General features: G+C 54.9%; 1 protein-coding gene across 2 annotated transcripts in view; it reads left to right on the top strand.

Moving 5' to 3' along the window:
- HDLBP (high density lipoprotein binding protein) overlaps window positions 1-21,233 on the top strand; it is a 62,068-nt gene that overhangs the window by 27,276 nt on the left and 13,559 nt on the right. For both annotated transcript variants that reach the window (XM_037161379.2, XM_037161378.2), the window contains exons 2-16: window positions 1,380-1,444; window positions 2,607-2,719; window positions 4,325-4,482; window positions 5,407-5,622; window positions 10,394-10,600; window positions 10,710-10,925; window positions 11,334-11,540; window positions 11,653-11,760; window positions 12,649-12,753; window positions 12,982-13,060; window positions 15,671-15,810; window positions 17,072-17,176; window positions 17,299-17,412; window positions 18,268-18,354; window positions 18,515-18,646. In XM_037161379.2, coding sequence (XP_037017274.2) covers window positions 2,644-2,719; window positions 4,325-4,482; window positions 5,407-5,622; window positions 10,394-10,600; window positions 10,710-10,925; window positions 11,334-11,540; window positions 11,653-11,760; window positions 12,649-12,753; window positions 12,982-13,060; window positions 15,671-15,810; window positions 17,072-17,176; window positions 17,299-17,412; window positions 18,268-18,354; window positions 18,515-18,646 — 1,950 coding nt within the window. In that variant the 5' untranslated portion in view covers window positions 1,380-1,444; window positions 2,607-2,643. The remainder of the gene's footprint in view (window positions 1-1,379; window positions 1,445-2,606; window positions 2,720-4,324; window positions 4,483-5,406; window positions 5,623-10,393; window positions 10,601-10,709; window positions 10,926-11,333; window positions 11,541-11,652; window positions 11,761-12,648; window positions 12,754-12,981; window positions 13,061-15,670; window positions 15,811-17,071; window positions 17,177-17,298; window positions 17,413-18,267; window positions 18,355-18,514; window positions 18,647-21,233) is intronic.

Raw genomic sequence — 21,233 nt, 5'->3', positions numbered from 1 at the left:
CCCACGGGGCACGTGCCCTGCCCCTGGTCAGACCCCCTGGGTGGGTGTGCTGCTCTGACCGTGTGACTTTTTGGAAAGGCTTTTCTTTCTTCTTCGTCTCAATCTTTAAAACTTTCAGGATCAAATTAGTTGGAGACAAATTCCTAAATAGTCTTGGTCAGTTTGTCTCCTCCATCCCCTGTGGCCTAAGATGCACCCGTGTATCGGGTAGGACTAGGATCCCAGAGCTGCCCTGGCCTGTGGTCGTAGCTCTTTCCCCGTATGACTCAAACCCTGTACTTAGAGATGTTTTAAAGTCCTGACTTGCGGCCCTGGCCAGTGTGGCTCAGTGGATTGAACACCAGCCTGTGAACCAAACGGTTGCAGGTTCGATTCCTGGTCAGGGAAGGTGCCTGGGTTGCAGACCAAGTCCACACATGGGAGTGTGTGAGAGGCAACCACACACTGATGTTTCTCTACCTTTCTCCCTCCCTTCCCCTCTCTCTAAAAATAAATAAAATAAAAAAAATCCTGAGGCGCCACTGGTCCACGTTCTGGCTTGGACGATGGACCCTTCTCAAGCTAGTCTTTTGTTAGGCCTCCAGTTGCCATGAACTGTCTTCCCTAGACATTTTATGGGGGTGTTGTTCTCCAAATGGGTATGATGTTCTGTTACTGTTGTCACTTCCCCACTCCTGCCCCATCATTAAGCCTCCTCATCTGTGCCCAGTACTTGTGGTAGTTCGCAGAAAGCAGCAGGAATGACCTGGAGCCTCAGTGTCCCAAAGTCCCCTGAGGCAACACCCTCTTCGTTCTCGGAGTTCTCCTTGGCCTTTCTCAGGAGGCCTTGGAAGTTCCTCCCTAGCCTGCTGTTTGCTGGGCGGGTTTCTAAGACCTGGTGGATTAGAAGGGACCAAAGCACCTCTGAAGATAGCAGCTCGCAGCCACCCTGAAAGGCTGGGGTCCCCGAGGTCCGCAGTGCACGCTGCGTCCTTGTAGCTGAGCCTTTTCCTTCAGGCTCAGGAGTAGAGGCGAGAGGTGAGAAAGAATGTCACCACACAAGAGAACAGCCCATCAGTTCTGTGAGGATTCTTCTTTAAAGTGGTTACATTTAAAATAAGTTTTGGCCCCTAAGGAATCACTGCCTCGGCATCCTTGTAAGTTGCCCTCTCAAAGTTCAGGTGGTTCAGACCTTACTGGAGTGTGTTCCCTGTGAAGTGAGTGGCCTAACAGTGGGATTGCCATTGTTTTCCAAGAAACTCGCCAAAGCATTAGTACAGTGCGAGGCACTGTTTGGACTTTGCTGGTTGGGAGGTAAAGGAGTCTGGTTTGCAGAAGACGGACAAATGATTTTTCTCTGGATTTCTCCTTGTTTTCTCTCCCTTCCGGTCCCACACCAGCAAAAGCTGGCAGGCTGACAGAAGTGGCCTCAGGACGGACTTTCTGGCTACTGACCGTTTTGCTGGTGAGTCGGACCGTCCTGTCTGAATGTCTCCCATCCCTGGGCTGGGTGCGCCTACGCTTCCAGCCTGTTTCACCCTTGAGTGTGTCGCACAAACAGCAGAGGCACGTCTGGCCCCCTGTTTGCTCATCACTTCTTCTGTGGGGACCGATTTTGCTCAGGGTGATCTGAGTGTGGGCAGTGCTGCTCTGTAACACAGAGCTTAATTTCCTTGAACTTGAGGAGTGGTCTGAGTTGTAAAAATCATGCAAGAAGTCACTCCTTTATTAAATTACTTGCCCTCTTTTGCTTTGTTGCCAGCGTGGCACAAGATACTTGGTGCATGATTGTGTGAAGAGAGGGACTCTTCCTGATCGTGGCAGCACAGGGCTCACCTAGGGCTGCAGGTGGGAGCTAACGCCCCTGGCCTCAGCTTCCTCTGAGCCCTGTTTTCCCAACAGGGGACCCCACTGAGCCCTGAGGCACTTGGGGTGGGGCCCTGTTCCTGCCTGGTTGAGGGACTGTGTGCGGCAGGCTCCACCTGCTGCAAGCCCCCTCCCGGACCTGGGCGATGGGATGTTGGAGAACAGGCAGTGGGCAGACCCAGAAGCACCTGACCACCCTCCTCTGGTGGTCCCCGCTGCTGCCCCATCGTTGGTGCCGAGCATCTGTTCCCACGGCCAGCACCTTAGCTTTGCAGGTCCTTCAGGTCTCCGGGCCTCAGATGAGCATCTCGCCCCTGCTGCATGGTTGGCCGTTCAGTATCGACTGCCATGTGGCAAATTGTGCAAGTGTCAGGAGGGCTCTGAGTGGACAGACAAAACAATGAGAGAGATGGCTAGGATGGCCCTCAGGTGTCAGTGTGTGTCACTGGGCCAATGCATGGTGGGTGCCAGTTGGCTTGGCAGGTGGGGTTCAGGCTGTCCCTGAGGGCCCCGGTCCTTGCAGCCAGAGCCTGTGTCTGCTCAGCCACAGGGCGAGGGCCCTGCTTTCCCTGAGCTTTTCTTTTCTTCCCTTGGTGAAAATTGGGTGTCGCCTTACATTCAAGCTTGTAAATGAGGACAGTAAGATGTGGTTTCCTAGTAGAAGAGAATTAAACCTTGGCTAGAAGTCAGCTTCACAGTCTCAGGGACAGGAGGGAGCTGGGTCTGCTGACTTTCTCTTGTCTCCTTGTCCCCGACTCCAGTGACTCACCCGGACAGTGTGTGGGTGCACCATCAACCATGAGCTCCGTTGCAGTCTTGACCCAAGAGAGCTTTGCTGAACACCGAAGTGGGCTGGTTCCGCAACAGATCAAAGGTGACAGCCTCATACACACTCCTCCGAACTCTCAGGAGCATTCCCTGCAAGCCCTGGTCTAGTCTGTACAAGTGCCTTTCACCCTATAGTCTAAGGTAGGGCCAAAGGCCCAGCCATATTGCACACAGGGTGGAACTGGCCAGGAGTGGTGAGTGAATCTGGACACTGTGAGATTTAAAATGTGCTCGACTTTCCAGAGAGCTGATGAGTTTGACCATTGGTGATGAATGGGATTCTTGGTTCAGAACTGCTGTGCCCAGTTGTGTTAAGCTGAATGTGGGCGGTGGAGAACCCAGAGCAGGGCCAGGAGCCACCGTTCGGGGTGAGGGCTGGGCCCTGGCCTCAGGGCCCCCTAAAGCAGCTGGCCACGACTGAGAAGCCCCTCTCGGTGCATGTCTAAAACACTGTCATCTCCACATCTCAGTGCGGAAGGGAAAGCTGGTATTTGACATTCTTTATTCCCTTGAGAACCTGCTCTCTGTGTGCGACTGCAGAACAGGTTGGTCTCCTTACGAGATTTCCCCCTAAAACCCTTCCTCTGTGTTTTGATTTTCACTAGAAAGTAAGGTACTGTACTCCCAGGCTGTGCCAAACATTCTCAAGTTTCCTAATAACTGAATCAGGTGGTAGCTCTAAAGTTTAGAGTAATTAAGAATTCCTTGTCAATCGCTTGGGCCACCTTTCAAGTGCCCGTCCCAGGCTGGTGGAGACCTGGCACCTGGGTGCTGTGGCCGTGGCCGAGTGCCTGTGTGCTGGGTCTCTCTCGCGGGCCCAGCAACCTCTGGGGCCCACACCATCTCCTGCCTAAGATGACGGATGGGCGCAAGGCGGTGACAGAACCCGAGTGCTGGGCAGCACCGAGAGTCCTTACTGTCGTTCTGAGAGCTGCGCCACGAGCCTGGAAGTGGCGAACCCGGAGTTGGGCGTCTCCCTGCTCTGGGCGCACACCTGCTCACAAAGGGCTGTCAGGCCCTGCCATTGCCAGACACTGTGCTTGGCCTGGTTACGTGGGTTGGTCCTAGCAGTCAGGCGCCTGCTGTCTGTCACACAGCTGTGGCTGTTGGGGTGAGAACATGGACAGTGAGGATGGGGACAGAAGCAGTGGTGACGAGGGCCCCCATTTCCAGGGCTTTCTGCTCCCTGTGGAGGGTGGGGATTTCTTGTCAGCATCGTGCACACAAGGCTGTGCCTGGCAGCAGCATTGCCTTGTTCTGCAAACGCGAGGGCCAGTTCTCCCCAACATTGTTCTGATTGTGGGGTTTTTAAGTACAGGGTTAGAAGACTCTTGGGGACAAGGCCTGCCTCAGGGGGCTCACCCCATCAGGGGAGCAGTGGGGTGCCCAGTGTCTGAGCTGACCCTTCATAGGGAGGCCACGAGGGCAGGGGTCTTACCCTCGGGTTCAGAGTTTGGGCCCTGCAGTTCACTGGCCGGACCTGGGGGTGCTGAGCTTGGCGACCTCCCAGGGCCCTTTCCCATCACGGAATGGGCATGTGGGGCGCTGTCCCCTGGGCAGCTAGTGTTCTTTCTGACATGAACCTCCGAGTGTTTGCTGATCTGGTATTGAAAGCAGTGCGCTTCCTCTTCCTCTGTGTTGGCTGGTCCAGTTGCCACTTTAAATTCGGAAGAAGAGAGTGACCCTCCGACCTACAAAGATGCCTTCCCCCCACTCCCCGAGAAAGCAGCGTGCGTGGAAAGCACCCAGGAACCCTCAGGGGCCTGGAGCAACAAGATCCGGCCCATCAAGGCTTCCGTCATCACTCAGGTAGGGACATGGGAACGCAGCCCCCTCTACCACCCCCCCAGGGCTCTTCCACGGAGCACGCTGCCCTCTTGCTGTGTCCCCAGCACCCGGAAGGGACAGGTCCCCTTTGGTTCCTAGCCCACTGTAGTTCTGCCTCTGCTTCAACTCCTGAACCTGCCCCAGCGAGGCCCGACGACGGCGTCCTCCCCTGGAAGCAGTCTCTCCCTCTGCTTCCTGTCACACCGTCCTCCTGGCTCTTCCCCCTTCACTAGCCTGTCTCTGGGCCCTGAACTCAGGTGAACTCTTCAGAGCTCGAAGCGATCATGGTGCTGTCTGCACCCTGTGCTCTGAGAAGGCACCTCCACTAAACCCAGGCCCCTCCGGCAGCATCCTGGTCTTCCCTTGTGTCTTCTTCCTGGTCGTCTGATCTTGTTAAACACGCTGCTTAGCGAGTCACACTCGGCCCTGTCTCCACAGAGCAGTGGGGGCACCTGGGCTGGCAGTCAGGTGTGTCCTCCTGCTGACCCTGGCTCTCTGCGGGCAGGGCCAAGGCCCGGCCCCTCTTCTTTTCACCTCGCAGACACGTCCTGCTCAGCCTGCCCCGCCTGCCTCTGGTTGAGCCGTCGCTCGCTCTCTTCCTGGGTCTCCCCTCCCAGCAGGCCACTGTGTCTTGACTCTTTAGGAAGGCCCTTCCTGGCCCCTCAGTACTGCCAGTCCACCCACTCCCACCCCGAGCTTCCTGTTACCCGCTCCTGTGTCTTCACCTGAAGGTCGGCCTCCTGACCTTTGGCCCTTCCTGCTCATGTCTTTACTGTTCTCCAGCCTTCCAGCTGCAGGGGAAGGGCAGCACCTAGGGAGCAGACAGATTTCAGTGCTCAGTGCCTAGGAGCACGGCCCCCTTCTCCTCTTGACCTCTAAGAGCCCCCTTCGACCTTTTCTGAGCAGGTGTTCCACGTGCCCCTGGAGGAGAGGAAATACAAGGACATGAACCAGTTTGGAGAAGGTGAGCAAGCGAAAATCTGCCTTGAGATCATGCAGAGGACCGGCGCGCACCTGGAGCTCTCTCTTGCGAAAGACCAGGGCCTCTCCATCATGGTCTCTGGGAAGCTGGATGCTGTCATGAAAGCCCGGAAGGACATTGTGGCTCGGCTACAGACGCAGGTGGGTGTTCCCCAGCCTGGTCCGGAGTGGACACACTCAGACTTCCTCAGACTCTCCCACCAGTGGGCAGGTCCCTAGTTCAGAGGTGGGACAGCAACATTCAGAGCCTCTTGGCATTTTTAGTGAAAAACCACTAACTCTGTGATAGAACTGGGATACTTCCTATTTGTGCTTTTGGGGTGAAGAAACCAAATGAAGGTTGAAAGCTGTCCCATAATTTGAGGCCTTTAAAAGGAAGGAGCTGTGCTCTCGAGGCAGCGTAACGGGCGCGCAGGCATGAACAGTTCCAGGGGTAGACCAGGGTGCGTTTCCAGGCCCAGATGTGGGAGGTTACAAGTTCTCATTCTGTGCGGGTTCAGACCAGTTCCCAGGTCCTGCCCAGCCTGGCACCAGCACTGGACTTCATGTGGAGACCATCAGAGTGAGTGCAGCCGGGGCCCCTTTTTTCCGGTTCCCTTGACTGATCTGCTCTCGTAGGTTCGGTTAGAACCCGGATCCCTCGCCACTGCCCCCAAGGAGTGAGCTCCCAGGGGCCACACAGCACACATGGTGTAGAGGACTGGGTCCGGGCTTGCCATGCGTGGCCGTGGGGCAGTCCCAAACCCCTCTAGCGTCAAATCATTAAGTGCAGGAAGTGGGAAGTGTTGGGTGCGAATTACTTCCTATGGTGGCTGGTGTGTAGTGACCTCTCAGACTATTGCCGTTGTCTGCTCATTGGTATTTGAATATTTTGTGATTGAGTCCTGGGAGGAGGGGGACACTGGGAAAGCGTTTGTCCCCAGTGTCCCTCCTTCTCCCGGCAGACCCCCCATCCCCCTCACCCCCGCCCCACATTTACATTACGTTAAATTGCAGGCGCATATTCGCCTGTAAATAATTCAGTGTGGTGTAACTCACTTACTAAAACTAATGCTAATTTCTTAACACAGCCCGCGCCGCCCAGTCTGTGTATAAACTACCCTCACAGTGTGTTCAGGTCACTGTCCACACACGGCCTGCCCACCGTGTGTGCTTGTTGGGCCTCGAGTCTTTCTGTTCTTCAGCAGTATCCCCCCTTTCTGAATGCCCTTGGATTTGGGGACAAGCAGGTGTCTCTCATTACCTCCTGTGACCTGGGAGGAAAGCAGAGTTAGGGGCTTGGTCACTTTCATGTTCACCTTGCTTGTTGGGAGAGAGAGCTTGTGGGTGGTGCTGTGTGCTTGGCACTGCTTCCAAGATTGACTGGGGGCGGGGGGGGCGGGGCAGAGGAGTCTTCAGCTGAGCCAGTGAGCCTGTGCTCAGTCGCTGCCTCTTGCACCACTGGGCCACCTGCTGCGGCAGAGGGCGGGGCTTCCTCAACTCCTCCCCGCCCCTCCCCCACACAAGCAGGTGGTCTTCAGGGAAGAGCTATCCTCCTGGGCCAACAAGTGGGCAGGGGAGGACAGGTAGTGGGTCCTTATCTCCCTCTTCACTTACAGACTGAAGTAGCCCTCTTGCACCTTCACTGGCGAGCCACGAACCTTTTTAGTGTCATTAGGTCTCCTGAGGGTTTATCAGTAGTTCTTCACACCGGGTCGCCTCAGCCTCAGCCAGTGTCTGGGCCCCTCGCAATTGGATCCCTGCAGCCTTCCAGGAGGACCATCCACAGCCATGCACTTCCTGGTTTCTAAGGACCTGTTGACCGACCTTGACTGTGTCCTTCCACAGACCTGAAATCTGCTGATTGTCCAAGAATCCTCGACATGCATAGTGGGAAGTTGTTTTTGAGTTCAAGCCGATTCTTCTAATTAAGGTGGAGGGTCGTGAATTTTACGATCACTTGACGTCATGCTTCTCTCTGTTTAGGTCAGGCTGTCATCTTGCTAGGTAGTTGGGTTCATTTGCTTTGGTGGGTTTTCCACTTTTGAAAGTCGCTTAAACATTGGACGACTGCAGTCAGAGCTGTGCAGGTACCTGGTCTCCAGAGCCAGCCTCTCGGCCCTGCCCTCACCTTCCCTGCTGCTGACCGAGGTCTTTCAGTCTTTATCGGACCCTTCCAGTTGGGGAGGAGCAGCAAAAGGGAGCTTGCCATAGACTCTGCCCTTCTGCTGGCTTTTCCTGCCCATTTTCTGGAGGCATCTGTGTATCGGCACGTAGAGGCTTTCCTCGCTCCTGCGCCCCGCTGTGGGACACAACGTGCTGAGCTGCATTTGGCGCAGCTTCCCACCCGCTGCCCCAGGTCCTGTTACAGGGAGACCTGGTGCAGGTGCTGCTTCCTGTGTTACGCAGCGCGTCTGGGGCTAGAAGAGAGGTGGCTGGGTCAGTGGGCAGCAGCAGGTGTAATTTTGCCATCACAGCCAGGTCTGCCCCCAACAGGGGGCTGTGCCCTCATGCCCCACCGTGTCCCTGAAACCCTGCTGGGCTTAGCCAGTGCTGGTGTGTCAGGCTGAGAGGCAGCTACATAGACCCTGTTTTGCATTGTTTGTTTGTTTGAATAAAGATTTTATTTACTTATTTTCTAGAGAGAGAAGGAGAGAAACATGAAACAGTTGTCTGTCACCCCCAACTGGGGACCTGGCCTGCAATCCATTCTTGTGCCCTGACTGGGGGAGTTTGGTTTATGGGAGGATGCCCACCCACTGGGCCGCAGGGGCCGGGGCTGATCTGCATCGTTCTGATGGGCAGGGCTGAGTGCATCTTCTCTTTCTGCTTCCTCTGTACTCCGTTCTCTCGCCCTTTTCTGTCAAGTTGAAGTTGTCCATCTGGCTCACTCTATTAAGGCTGCTAAAACCCTTATCGGTCGTGTGTTACCAGTAACATTTCCCTGTTTGCCATCTGTGTTTGATCTTATGTTCTCTGTGAAAGTTTGTTAATGTGTAGAAAAACTCATTGAACGCTTTTATTTTGGTCATTGTTACAAAACTACTTTTTCACATTGGGGTGTGCAGGAATGTTTATTCATGGTGCATGTAGGGTGTTCTTACATCCAGTGCCCGCCTGATGTTGACGGCGTTCACAGAATTTGTCATGAACGGTGTCAGGTCCACGTGCAGTCTCACCTAGTCCCGTATTGCTCTTGGGTCGTCAGTACCATTTTAAAGGAACCTCCCCCCCACCAGTTCGACTGACTGTTTACCGCCTGCTCCTGGGCTTCCCGTCTGACCCCTGGTCTCTGTGTGTTCTGGAACTCTCCTGCTCGGACGAGGTGGTTGTGGCCGTGCCTGAGTAGCAGTCTTCACGGTCCCCCCCCCCCCCCCCATGCTGCTCTTCTTCAGGGTTCCTGTCCTTTGTGTTACCTGCAAACTGTGTAATCAGCTTGTTGCTCACCATTGCATCAGGCCCTCCAAGGGATGTTTTGTGACAGCTGATGCCCATAGTCCACCTTTTTTGCTGGCTTGAGGTCCAGCCACTTTATTGTCCTTTCCTTTATTCTGCCTGCTGGAAACGAGTAGCCTTTTTTCTCACGTCTTCTGACCAGTTGTCTTTAGCTAAGTGGCAGCTACTGACGTGTGGATTCCAGTTCAGCCTCAGTTATCGACAGTAGTAAATAAGGCAGCAGTTCCCCAGGGCTTCTAGCTGTGGGGTCAGGGGCTTTTGCTGTCCAGCCTATGTCCCCTCCTGCAGGGACTGGTTCTAGTGGAGAGGTCAGGTCACGCGGGCAGCTGTGGGGCTGCAGGCTGTGTGTTCTGTCCTGTTGGGGAAGAGAGGGGAGGAGCTGCCCACCTGTGAGTTGGGCTTGCACAGTTCACCTTGCTGTTCAGGGGGTGGGGTGGGGAGGGCGTCGGTTGATTTCCATTTTCCTTCAGATTTTTATCGTGTGTGGATTTAAACTTTGTGGAGATGATCATTTTTTTCTCCACCGATCTAACAATATGGTGAATTGTATTAGTGGGTTTCCTACATTGAACCATTTTTGGAATAAACCTCATTTGATCAGAATGTGCCAGCCAGTGGGTCTTGGCTTCTGTGCTGGCTGGGGAGTGAGGCCCTTTCTTGTTGCCTCTGTGATAAGTGACGTGTCTGTCATTGGCACTTGGTGTTCTGAACGAAAACCCTGGCCCTTGGAGAAGGAGGGAAGGTGGCTGAGCTGTGATTTTTTTTTTTTTTTTGCCAGCATAGTGGTGGGGACCTTAATGCTCTCCTTTGTTTTGTTTTTTGTATTTTTTAAGTTCTCTTAGTAGATGGTTGTTTTTTGCACAGAGTTAGAAAGACTAGAAACCTCCCTCTTCCCCCAGTTTTCTCTGTGACCTCAGGATGTTGGTTGGTTTCTGGTGGTTTGACTCACGGGGTGCAGGGTTTGGGTTGTTTCCATTTTCTTCACTCAGATGAGTTGTCCGTTCTAACTGGTCGTAAAGGAGACAGAAGTTTATTACCAGACACTGAGCTTATGTCCAAAAAGAAGGCCTAGTGCTCCAGACACAGAAGTTAATCTGGTCAGTCAGCACGTCCCTGCGTCCCTGCCATGTCCCAGCGTGGCACTGGAGTCACTGGCGTGGAAAACAAGACATGTACTGGAATGTCCCTGTCCTCATGTGGCTTGTGGCCAGGCTGAGGAGAGGCTGGACAAAGAATTCCTGCTAAATAATTACCAGGGTCGAAAGTGTGATCTGAGGCCATGGGAATAGCTGGGGGTTCAGAGCAAGCCTGCCCAAGAAGGGCCTGTTTAACCTGCAACTATTGTAAAGGGTGGTGAGGGTGGCCTAGACGAAAACCCAGGAGAATGGCATTCTACCCAGAGAGAATATTATGGAAAAACGCACTTTTTCAGAACCTACAAACACTTTTGCTTTCTTTGGTTCTGTGCCTGTTGTAGGCCTCAGCAACTGTTGCCATTCCCAAAGAACACCATCGCTTTGTTATTGGCAAAAATGGAGAGAAACTACAAGACTTAGAGCTAAAAACCGCAACCAAAATCCAGATCCCACGCCCAGATGACGCGAGCAACCAGATCAGGATCACGGGCACCAAAGAGGGCATCGAGAAGGCCCGCCACGAAGTGCTGCTCATCTCTGCCGAGCAGGTGAGGTCACCACGGGCCTGGTGTTGTGTGGGCGGCAGCCTGGCCCCCAGTGTCAGGAGGCCCCATCTGTCCTCCAGACCTGTGCCCAGCTTTGCCCTTTGGTTTCCAGGACAAACGTGCTGTAGAGAGGCTTGAAGTAGAGAAGGCATTCCACCCCTTCATCGCTGGGCCTTATAATCGACTTGTGAACGAGATCATGCAGGAGACCGGGACGCGCATCAACATCCCCCCGCCCAGCGTCAGCCGGACAGAAATCATCTTCACCGGGGAGAAGGAGCAGCTGGCTCAGGCTGTGGCCCGGATCAAGAGGATTTATGAAGAGAAGGTAGCGGTGGGAGGGGTCCCTGCGGGCAGAGACAGAGCCCCGCCCGCTCCTGCCTGGGCGGGGTGTGCTGCCCACGGAGGTGCCTCTGAGGCAGCCGTCACCTCCAGTTGTGTTGGGGACTTGGAGGGCTGAAACCTGTTTCTTAATTTGGGGAGAGGGCTTGGTGTTTGTAGCTCTTCCAAGTCTGGCCTTAATTTAAATTGCTAGGTAATTCTTTTGAGGAGAAAATCCAACCCTTGATTAGTGGGGTTTCTGGGGATTGGCTGGTCATTGTCGTCCCTTCCAGGGGCTCAACAGGTACAGCCTGGGCCCCGTGTCCTGCACTCTGCCCTTTGGGGGCCATGTTCTGTCCCCACCAGCCCCACCCTGCGCCCTTCTCTCTGACATCCCGACGGTGCTCTTACTTAGAAAAAGAAGACCACAACCATCGCGGTGGAGGTGAAGAAATCCCAGCACAAGTACGTCATTGGGCCGAAGGGCAACTCTCTGCAGGAGATCCTGGAAAGGACTGGCGTCTCTGTGGAGATCCCGCCGTCTGACAGCGCCTCTGAGACCGTGATACTCCGAGGCGAGCCCGAGAAGCTGGGGCAAGCGCTGACTGAGGTCTACGCCAAGGTAGCCACCTCCCGAGTAGGCCCGGGGCCGGGGCCCTGTTGGGTTGGGGGCTCGCCAGCCCCTGAGCCCTGCTGAGTGACCTGGCTCGTGGTTTGTTTCCGGGTTTTCCCAGGCCAACAGTTTCACTGTCTCCTCCGTCTCGGCTCCTTCTTGGCTTCATCGTTTCATCATTGGCAAGAAGGGGCAGAACCTGGCCAAGATAACTCAGCAGATGCCGAAGGTAAGGAGGCCTTGCGTCCTGTTGTCCGTTTGGCCTTCATTTTGGGTTCGCTGTGTAACCTGTCACGTGCCTTCAAAGGCTGGCACAGTTCTCAAAAGCTAAAATAAGGCTCTTTTTAATGTTTCTGTCATTCTCTCAGTCTTTTTAACCAGAGAAGATGTGTGTTGTGAGGTTTGATGACAATCTCAAGAGTCACCTCATTTTTAGTTAAGGTGTAACAGCTCCTCCCAGTTACAGCTGGAAGTTCTGAGGCGCGGTCTGTCCAGGAGGTCTTCTCAGTTTTCCAGAGGAGACCGTAGCTCCCGGGACCACGAAGAGGGTAGAAAGTAGCAGGGCACGCGCATCGCAGTGTATTCCTGGTCCGAGGGGTGCCGTCTCTGATCGCTCTGTAGCTGTTTTTCACTTTTAAGATCGAAGTCCTCATTTACACCAGTGGGCTGCCTTCCTGGGACCAGTTTTCCATGAAGGTCTCTCTTTACCTGGTGTGTTGTGAATGGGGACAGTGGCCTTGTCTGAGGACCACCGTCGGGCAGCTGTACCTGGGTTAAAATTCTGCTCCTGCCAGCCATCGCACTCTGCATGCGACCAGCAAGGGGGGCGGTCTGCGGTGCAGGCAGCACAGGACGCCTGCCGTCCGGCTGTGGCCTGGTGGCAAGCACAGTGTGAAGGACTGTTCGGCCCCTGTGTGGGGGGAAGGGAGGGTGACTGGACCACAGCGTTCGGCACCAAAGTGACAGAGTCGTTCTTGGGCCCCTCTGCAGCTCTCTGTGCTGTGGACGTGCACTCACATGAAGGGCGAGGGTCGACCGCTGCCCTGGGGAGGCCTGTCAGTCTTAGAGGCCACTGGCGCTGTGCCCATCCCCACGGTTCCTTGCTCTGCTGTGGCAGGTTCACATCGAGTTCACGGAGGGCGAGGACAAGATCACCCTGGAAGGCCCCACGGAGGACGTGAACGTGGCCCAGGAGCAGATCGAGGCCATGGTGAAGGACTTGGTGAGGCGCAGGCTCAGTGCTGGAGAGCGGGGGTGGGGGGCTCTGAGATGGCTAGGAGCTGGCCCGGATCCCAGAGGGGCCGAGAGGGATTTCGAAGGAGGGTCTTTGAGGGGGCCAGCCCTGCAGCACCCCGACAGCAGAGCAGCCCAGACAGGCGGCGGCTGCCAGGCGGCCTGCGGCTCTGGCTGCCCGGCCTCAGGCCCCGGGCTGTGCTCTCTGCCGCTGCAGGTTCACCGCATGGACTACGTGGAGATCAGCATCGACCACAAGTTCCACCGACACCTCATCGGGAAGAGCGGGGCTAACAGTGAGTGAGGTGGCCAGCAGAGGGGCGGGCTGGGAGAAGTGTCCTTATCCAGGCGTTCAGCCTGGAGGCAAAGGTGATCGAGCAGGTCGGTTCCCTGAGTCACCCACAAGGGCCACAGCAAAGGCAACCCCAAGGGTGTCGTCTGCCACGTTTCGGTCAGAGCTTCTGGGCTCTGACCTCTGACCCTTGACCTGACCCTGACCCAGGAGTCAGATGTTTCTAGACTCATTCCAAGTCACCCAATGCAGGAAGGGATTCTGTTGGGCAAACAGTAATATGTGAGCCCAGGTTCAGTGTTGGCCTTACTGCGCCAGGTAGGCAGGTAGCACAAGGCGAGACAGCATCAGAAACGTGTCAGGTGAGCCTGGTGTGAATTTCGGAATGTTTGAAACGCTTTCTTACTCAGTTTAACTGCACAGCCGTCATGCACGTCACAATACTTACCAGTTCCAGAAATGACCCTGTCTCACCTTCAGGGTCCATTCTGTACACTGCGGTCCTGGGTCCTTCCCCAGGCTTTAAGGACGCCGTCCTCCCTGCCCCGCGGAGGCCCGAGCCTCTGTGGCTGTGCCTTTGCGGTGTTCGCCCTGCGTGGCCGTCTTTGTTCAGAGTGCATGTCTGCTCGTTGCCTGCTTTGCCACGCGTCAGTCTAGTGTCCTGGGGCGTGTGTTTTTTCTGTTTTTGTTTTTTTTTAAGACTTTATTTATGGTTTTTTGTTTTTTTTTTTTTAGAGAAGGGAAGGGAGGGAAAAAGAGGGAGACAGTATGTGGTTGCCTCTTACCCATCCCCCACTGGGGACTGGCCCACAACCCAGGCATGTGCCCTGACTGGGAATTGAACCAGTGACACTTTGGTTCGCAGGCCCGCGCTCAACCCACTGAGCTACACCAGCCAGGGGCTATTTAAAGAGCGGTGGCAGCAGTGCAGGTGCTTGGAGCAGCCCTGGCCAGTGCTCACCTGCACGCGGGCTCGAGCCGCGCATGTACCGTCAACATGCTTTGTGTTCTCTGTGTTTTGGTTAACTTAGCGTTTTCTTAAAGAACGTGAGGCAGTGCAGTGCAGTGTTGACGTTAATTTCCCGGTTTCTGCTCGTGAGGACGTGCGGGTCCACTTAGCAGGGTTTAAAAAATTGCATCCGTTCTGTTTCCTTCCGGTTCACTTGCCAGCCCTCATTTTCTTCCACCATCTCAGATCTGCCACACAGCTTCTGTCTGTGGCTGCCCAGTCCTCCTCGTGTCCGAGCTGGCTGAGGGCTGCCGTGGGCCTGGAACCCACCCTGGTCATCCTGACCACACAGAGGGCCAGACACCATCCCCGTGTCTGGTGATAAGGCTTCCCCAGGGTGTGGGCACTGCGTTCTGCTCAGAGAAGGTGCGGAGTGGGGTTTCCGACCCTGCCTCCTTTGCAGAGATGGTGAAGCCCTGGAGTGTGTCTGAGCTGCCAGTGCGGCATCTGTGGGGTTGGAGGTGGTGGGGCGGGGAGACTCTTCGGTTAATGGAGGGCTTCTGATTTGTTCATTTGTTTATTTTGAGAGAGAAACTGTTTTGATTTATGGCTCCCAAATGTGTCTCCATGCACATTAGAAATACCCGAGATCTGTCAAATACAGTGTGTCCTCTACATCATCTGTAGGTTCTTAAAGTCTGTGACATTAAGTGAAACAAAGTTCACGAAGCCAATTTTATGAGCAGCTAATGACGTGAACCAGAGTTAGGTCCTACGACATATTTCTGGTCACAAAAATATCACCAAACTTCTAAATAAAGACCCCCAAATACTTCTAATGTTTAACATAAAAAATAAGATCGTTTTCTTTTTACCCACTCTTTTCAGTTCAGGGTCATGGGTGGCTGCACCCTGTCCCAGAAGCCCAGGGCGCAAGGTGGGACCCACCCTGGAGAGGGACCCCCTTCCGCAGCAGGGGCACCCGGGCCCACAGAGACAGGCACAGTTGTCAGCACAGCGCCCCCTCTGAGCACATCCTCAGGCTGCAGGAGACTGTGCGCTCCACACAGGCAGTAGCCCTGCCGAGAACTGATGCTTTTGTTTGTTTGTTTATTTGTTTTAAAAGACTTTATTCATTTATCTTTAGAGGGGAAGGGAAGGAGAGGGGGAGAGAAATATCAATGTGTGGTTGCCTCTCGTGTGTCCTCCACTGGGAACTGGCCTGCCACCCAGGCACATGCCCTGACTGGGAATTGAACCGCGATCCCTTATTTCGCAGGCCTGCCCTCAATGCACTGAGCTACACCAGCCAGGGCTGAAGTTTTTTTCTTACTCATCAACGTTGTAATGAAAGCACATTGAACAAAACGACGCTGTATTCTGAAGCCCCAGGCAGACCGCAGACCAGCAGAGTCCCGGGTTCCGCAGTCCCCCTGGCTGCAGTCATTCTGAGCTGTCGGGCAGTGGCTGGCCCGTGGAGACGGTGCCCAGCTTGGGCTGGAGGGGGCAGGCTTGCTCTGAGGGCCTCGTCGTCCTTTCTGCTTGTGGGGTAGCTGCCTAGGTTCCTCGGGGCTTTAGCTGAGTTAGTCATACTAACATCAGAAGTTGGTCACCTGTGATGGAGCCTGAGTCCAGAATGTTCCTTTTGTGTCTTGTGTCCCTAAGTCAACAGAATCAAAGACCAGTACAAGGTGTCTGTGCGCATCCCTCCCGACAGCGAGAAGAGCAGCCTGATCCGCATCGAGGGGGACCCGCAGGGTGTGCAGCAGGCCAAGCGGGAGCTGCTGGAGCTCGCCTCCCGCATGGTGAGCCCCGGGTTGAGTCCTGCGGAGGCACCTCACAGAGCGGCAGGATCGGCTGGCACCGTCCTGCTGGGTTCTGGGTTCTACAGTGGGGGCGCTTCAGGGACCGTGGGGAACTTTCCTGGATTCCTCAAGGCACCAGGGGACGTGTGTGTGTCCCAGGTTGAGGGTCCCCGGTCTGAGGTTATCTGCAAACGGGAGGGAGCACAGTGAACCTTGTTCCCTGCGTTCAGACGCAAGTGCTGCCCTGGGCCTGCTGCCAGCGTGCCCTGGAGTCGAGTGTAGAGAACCTTCCAGCAGCGAGTCCCAGACTGGGCAGCATATGGCTCACCTGGAGCTTTTGAACCCAAATGAGCCCGGCACTGCCGGAGCTTAGCATGGACATGTGCAGACTGTCAGGGAAGGCACGGCAAGGTAGGGCTTCTCGTCAGGGCAGGGGCCGGCCCCGCGATCAGCTGCCCTCACCCTGGCATTCTTGGTCACCTCTCCCACAGTGCCCACCCTGGGGCCCCAGTCAGAGGCCAGCTTTGGGCCAGGGCTCTTGCTCCTCAGTGGTCATCCAGGTGGGGTGCAGCCTCCCACTGCTCTCTTGCCGTCTCTGAGCTCACTCCTCAGCCTGGAGTGCCCTGGCCTCTCCCTTCATCAGCCAGCTCTCTTCCTGCAGCCCAGGGTCCTTTGCTCGGGAGTGTCTTGTTACAAGGTTACTTACTGAACCACATTTCTCTGTTGCCCTGATGCCAGTCTGCTCCAGAATCTCCCAAGTTCTTTAACCTGTTTAGTTGGTGGGTAGGTTGCCCTCCACTCCTGCTGGTGTGATCTTCTGATATTTAACAGGCCCCTGGAGGAGGTTGAGGACCACCCGGGTCCAGTGCCCTGTGGTCAGCCACTCTTTCTTAGTAAGGCACATGGGGCAGTCCTTCGAGCCTCCTTGTGAGCTCGGGCCACTCCCTGCTGTGCAGAGCACCAGGCCTCAGTTGGCCTCTGGTTCTTGTTGAAACACAGGCGCTGACGGGGCTGCTCAGGTGGTTGTGGCTGCTGCGGTCACACTCCTGGTTGTAGGGCTCTACACTCGGTTTTTCATTGCGCCTCGCCCAGGGGGCGACACATACCCAGGGCAGCGTGCAGTGCGGTGGTGGTTGGGGAGAGCGGGTGTCTAGCGGGTGCTGTCTACTGGCCAGTGCACCTGACACCAGCCTTCTGCTTGGGAGGGGCTGCTCACCTTGTTTGTGATGAATGACTCCATCCACCTCAATTGCACCCTCAGGAGAATGAGCGCACCAAGGACCTCATCATTGAGCAGAGGTTTCATCGCACAATCATTGGGCAGAAGGGTGAACGGATCCGTGAGATTCGTGACAAGTTCCCGGAGGTACCGCCTCCCAGCAGCTTCATCTCCATAACCCCCGGGGCAGCCTGGTGGGCCTGGGGGGTGTGCGATGTGTGGGAGTTCTCACCAGTGATTGGACTTGGTCTCCTGGTCATTTATCCTAGGTTATCATCAACTTTCCAGACCCAGCACAAAAAAGTGATATTGTCCAACTCAGAGGCCCCAAGAACGAGGTGGAAAAGTGCACAAAATACATGCAGAAGATGGTGGCGGATTTGGTAGGGGACGCTTTCCATCCTGCGTTGTGGGGGGTGGGGATGCGTGCATCAGGACCTCAGCTCCAGGGAGTACATTGGGGTGCTGGGCGGGTCTGTGGTGTCTGGGATTCGGGCAGAGTTGGGGTGCCACCTCTTCACACCTGATGTTTAGACTAGCGGAGATGCTTACAACTTGAGTGTCCATGGAGTTCAAGTGAGGAGACCCCCGTGTCCCAGGGCAGGCGACTTTGTTTCCTTCAGGGGTCTTCAGACAGCTGGAAATGAACCGTCCGGTGAGGAGAGAGACTTGGACAAGCAGTGTTGTTGATGGACTGTTCTTCCCTCAGACCTGGGAAGAGGGCACTTGGTGGGGAGACTGGCAGGGGCCCTGTGTGCTCCGGTCACAGGCAGGCTGGCACGCACCTTGCGGCCTCCTGGGAGTGGGGCAGGTGGGCTTACCTGCGTCCGGGAGCACCAGGCTGCCTGAGAGCAGCCGGGTCTGTGTGCTCTGAGCTTGCTCCTCAGCTTGGAGTCCTGGCTCCATCTGTCCCCAGCTCCGTCCTAGAGGGGCCGCGGGCACCCTTTGAACCTGACACCCTGACGGGGCACCTGGCCAGGCTTGGTGCTCCTGGATCGTGGAGCATGCATCTGGCAGGTTCTTGCGAAAGGGTGCTTTGCACCATCAACTCTGTGGGGCTGGGGCGCTCGTGGTTCACGGGCATCTCACCCATCCTGGTGACAGGCCTCCGGAGGTCAGATAGGAGGGAAGTGGGACGAAGTCTGCTCTGGAGCAGTCTGTCCTTCCATGTGGTCCTCAGGGGTGGAAGGGACACTCTCTAGCATGGCAGTTAACCAGCCATCTCTTCTGTTTCTAAGGTGGAAAACAGCTATTCAATCTCTGTCCCGATCTTCAAGCAGTTCCACAAGAACATCATTGGGAAGGGAGGCGCCAACATCAAAAAGGTGACCAGCCAGCTCGCCCTCGAATCACGGCTCTTTTGCCCTGTCCTCTGCAGTCCTGTGCCCTTCTGGCTTTAGATTCGCAGGAGGGGCCTTGCTTCCCCGCCCTGGCCTCCCCAAGTGTTTCACTGGGAGTCGCTGCTCACGCCGCTTCTCCTCATAGATTCGTGAAGAGAGCAACACCAAGATCGACCTTCCAGCAGAAAACAGCAACTCGGAGACCATCGTCATCACGGGCAAGCGGGCCAACTGCGAGGCTGCCCGGAGCCGCATCCTGTCCATCCAGAAAGACCTGGTAACGAGGGCTGGGCAGCTGGGTGACTGGCTGTGGCCTGGGCTTGCATGCAGACGGGCGGCCTGGCCTCAGCCTCTGGCAGTTCTCGTGAGGGTCCTGAGTGGTAGGAGCAAAGTTGTGTGCTTGGGAATCTTCACGTCCTGACAGTGTCCCTTTTTTTTTCAATTTTTGAAAAAAGACCACCTAAGAAAGCACATATGTGCAGTGTGCAGGCGGTGTAGGCCGTGGAAGCACCTGCACAGTCAAGACAGCAAACTCTTCCCCTGCAGTGGCCTTGGGCCGCTTGTGACACCTCTGTCCCACCTCACTCCCCCGCTGTCCTGCCCAGCCATCTGCCTTGTCCTGGCAGATGAGTCTGAATTGTACAGGACAGGCTCAGAGAATCACGGTGTCTCCCCCCAGAGTCTAGCCGAGTTCACTGTGCACAGTCACTGAGGCTCATCCGTGTTGTCGTGTGGTTCAGTGTGTCATGTGTCCATCGTGGTGCGATGGACACACAGCCTTGGGTGCGCTGGGGATGACGAGTCAGTGTGACAGCGGTCACCACAGTCACAAAGCATTTCCTTGAGAATGTTGAAGGCTCAGCCGCTTTCCAGCGAGTGACACAGCATCGTTAGGTTGCTGTGCTCACACGACGCTGCACGTGGAGGACTCACTTCATAGCTGGGAGCTTGTACCTTTTGACCTCCCTGCCCATTTTGCCCGCCCCGCCCCCCCGCCGACGACAGCTCGGTTCCGTGTCTGCGAGCCCGGTTGTGCGCTGCTTTCGTTTCATCGCTAAGTCGCACTGCGTCGTGTGGGTAGCACGTGCGCCCTTCCGTGTGAGCTCTGCAGTCCGTGTTCTTGAAGGGGTTTATACAGTATTTTATCGGAGTTGTTGAATGTATGGTTAGAGTTGTTCATAATAGTCCCACATAATCTTGTTGCTGTTTGTAATGATGTCGTCTCTCTTGCTCCTAATACATAATCTGTGTCCTTATAAGATGACCTCCTTATACTCCTAGTAATATTCTTTGCTCTGAAATCTTCTATTACAGTGGCTTTCTTTTAGGCAGCTTGCTTTTCTATTTGGTCTCACAATCTCTGCCCTTTTTTTATGTTCTTTTTTTCTTATGGTGAGAAATCTTAATCGACTTTCTTTTTCTTTTTTTTAACCCTCACACAAGGGTGTGCTCATCGATCTTAGAGAGGAGACAGTTCTTGGGTGGGGAGGAGAGAGAGAGAGAAAGCGTGATTAGTCGCCCCAACAGTAATCAAACCTGCAGCCAAGGTGCCCTGACTGGGGTTCAAACCTGCAGTCCTTCAGCGTACGGGATGGCGCCCCAACTAACGGAGCCACCCTGCCAGGGTGACAGTCCCTGCCTTTTAAGTCGAGGTGTTTGCATTTAGTTGAACTAGTGATTATATCTATTTATTACGTTTTATTACATGTTCTATTGTATACACTTACTAAATGTAATAAACTACATTTTATGTGGTGGTTAATGTCTTTTATTTTTGAGTTTGTGGTGGAACACACATAGAGTTTACCACCATAACCACCTTTCCGTGCCTGCTCCGGTGGCACCGAGCGTGCTCCGGCTGCTGCACAACCAGCACCGTCCACCGCGGGAACTCTCTCATCTTCCCAAACAAAAACTGTCCCCTCTGCCCCGCCCCAGCCTCCTGCGTGCGGTTGTAATACGGATGCAGTTGGGTTTTTGTCCCATCGACTCTGTTCTTTTTTGCAGCCTTCTTTTCCGTTGAAGGTTCCTTTGGTTCCTTTCGTTGCCCTTTTTGACTCGTGCAACTTGTGCCTCGGGGGGTTGCTTTGGGGTTTGGTGCGCCTCTTCCCTCCAGGGGCCTCCCCATCCCACCCTGCGCTTCGTCCTCGTGCCTCTGCTTCACGGGTCATAAAGCCCACAACACTTCCTTAGCCCTTCTGTGTGAATACCCAGTTATTTCTTAAGGAGATTGAAGTAACAAGAAAAAGTTTTATGTATTCACCCACCTAAATATATTTTCTGTGCTTCCTGCACACCCCACCTGGCCCCCTTCCTGCCGTCTGACGAGCTCCGCTGCTCCCACGTGTGGAGGGCTGGGCTCGAGCAGCTGCCGGACTCGCTTCTTTCACCTGGAAGGTAGAGCTGATGGGGGAGTGTGTTGAGTTTACCAGAATCTGCCAGGCTGTCTCCCCAGGTGGCGACATGGTTTGCATTCCCATTGGTGAGAGCGCATCCCGGGGCCCCAGCGCATAGTTCTCCCTCCCATCAGTGCTTGAGATTCTGCTTCCCTGTCACCTCACTCACATTGTTCCTGATGAGACAGCTGAGGGTACCCTTGGCCTTGCTTGGCTGCACAGACTTGCCTGCCTCTGGCCTTGTTTGTTTGTTTGTTTGTTTTATTGTATCACTAGCTTTGTAGTTCTCTTCATATTTCTTTGCTTGGAGTTGATTGAGCTTCTTGGATATTTGAGTTTAGAGTTGTCATCACATTTGGAAAAATTCAGGTCATTACTTCCTAATAGCTTTTTCTGTCCTCCCCTCCAGGGCCTCTGGGTGCTGGGTGGCGCGACGTCGTCCTGCTGTTCCCTGATGGGCTGTTTTAC

Source organism: Artibeus jamaicensis, unplaced genomic scaffold (assembly GCF_021234435.1).
Source record: "Artibeus jamaicensis isolate MK-2021 breed Jamaican fruit bat unplaced genomic scaffold, CSHL_Jam_final contig_944, whole genome shotgun sequence".
NCBI lineage: Eukaryota > Metazoa > Chordata > Mammalia > Chiroptera > Phyllostomidae > Artibeus > Artibeus jamaicensis.
The sequence above is the reverse complement of the archived record's forward strand: the minus strand, read 5'-3'. Positions and strand labels throughout refer to the sequence as shown.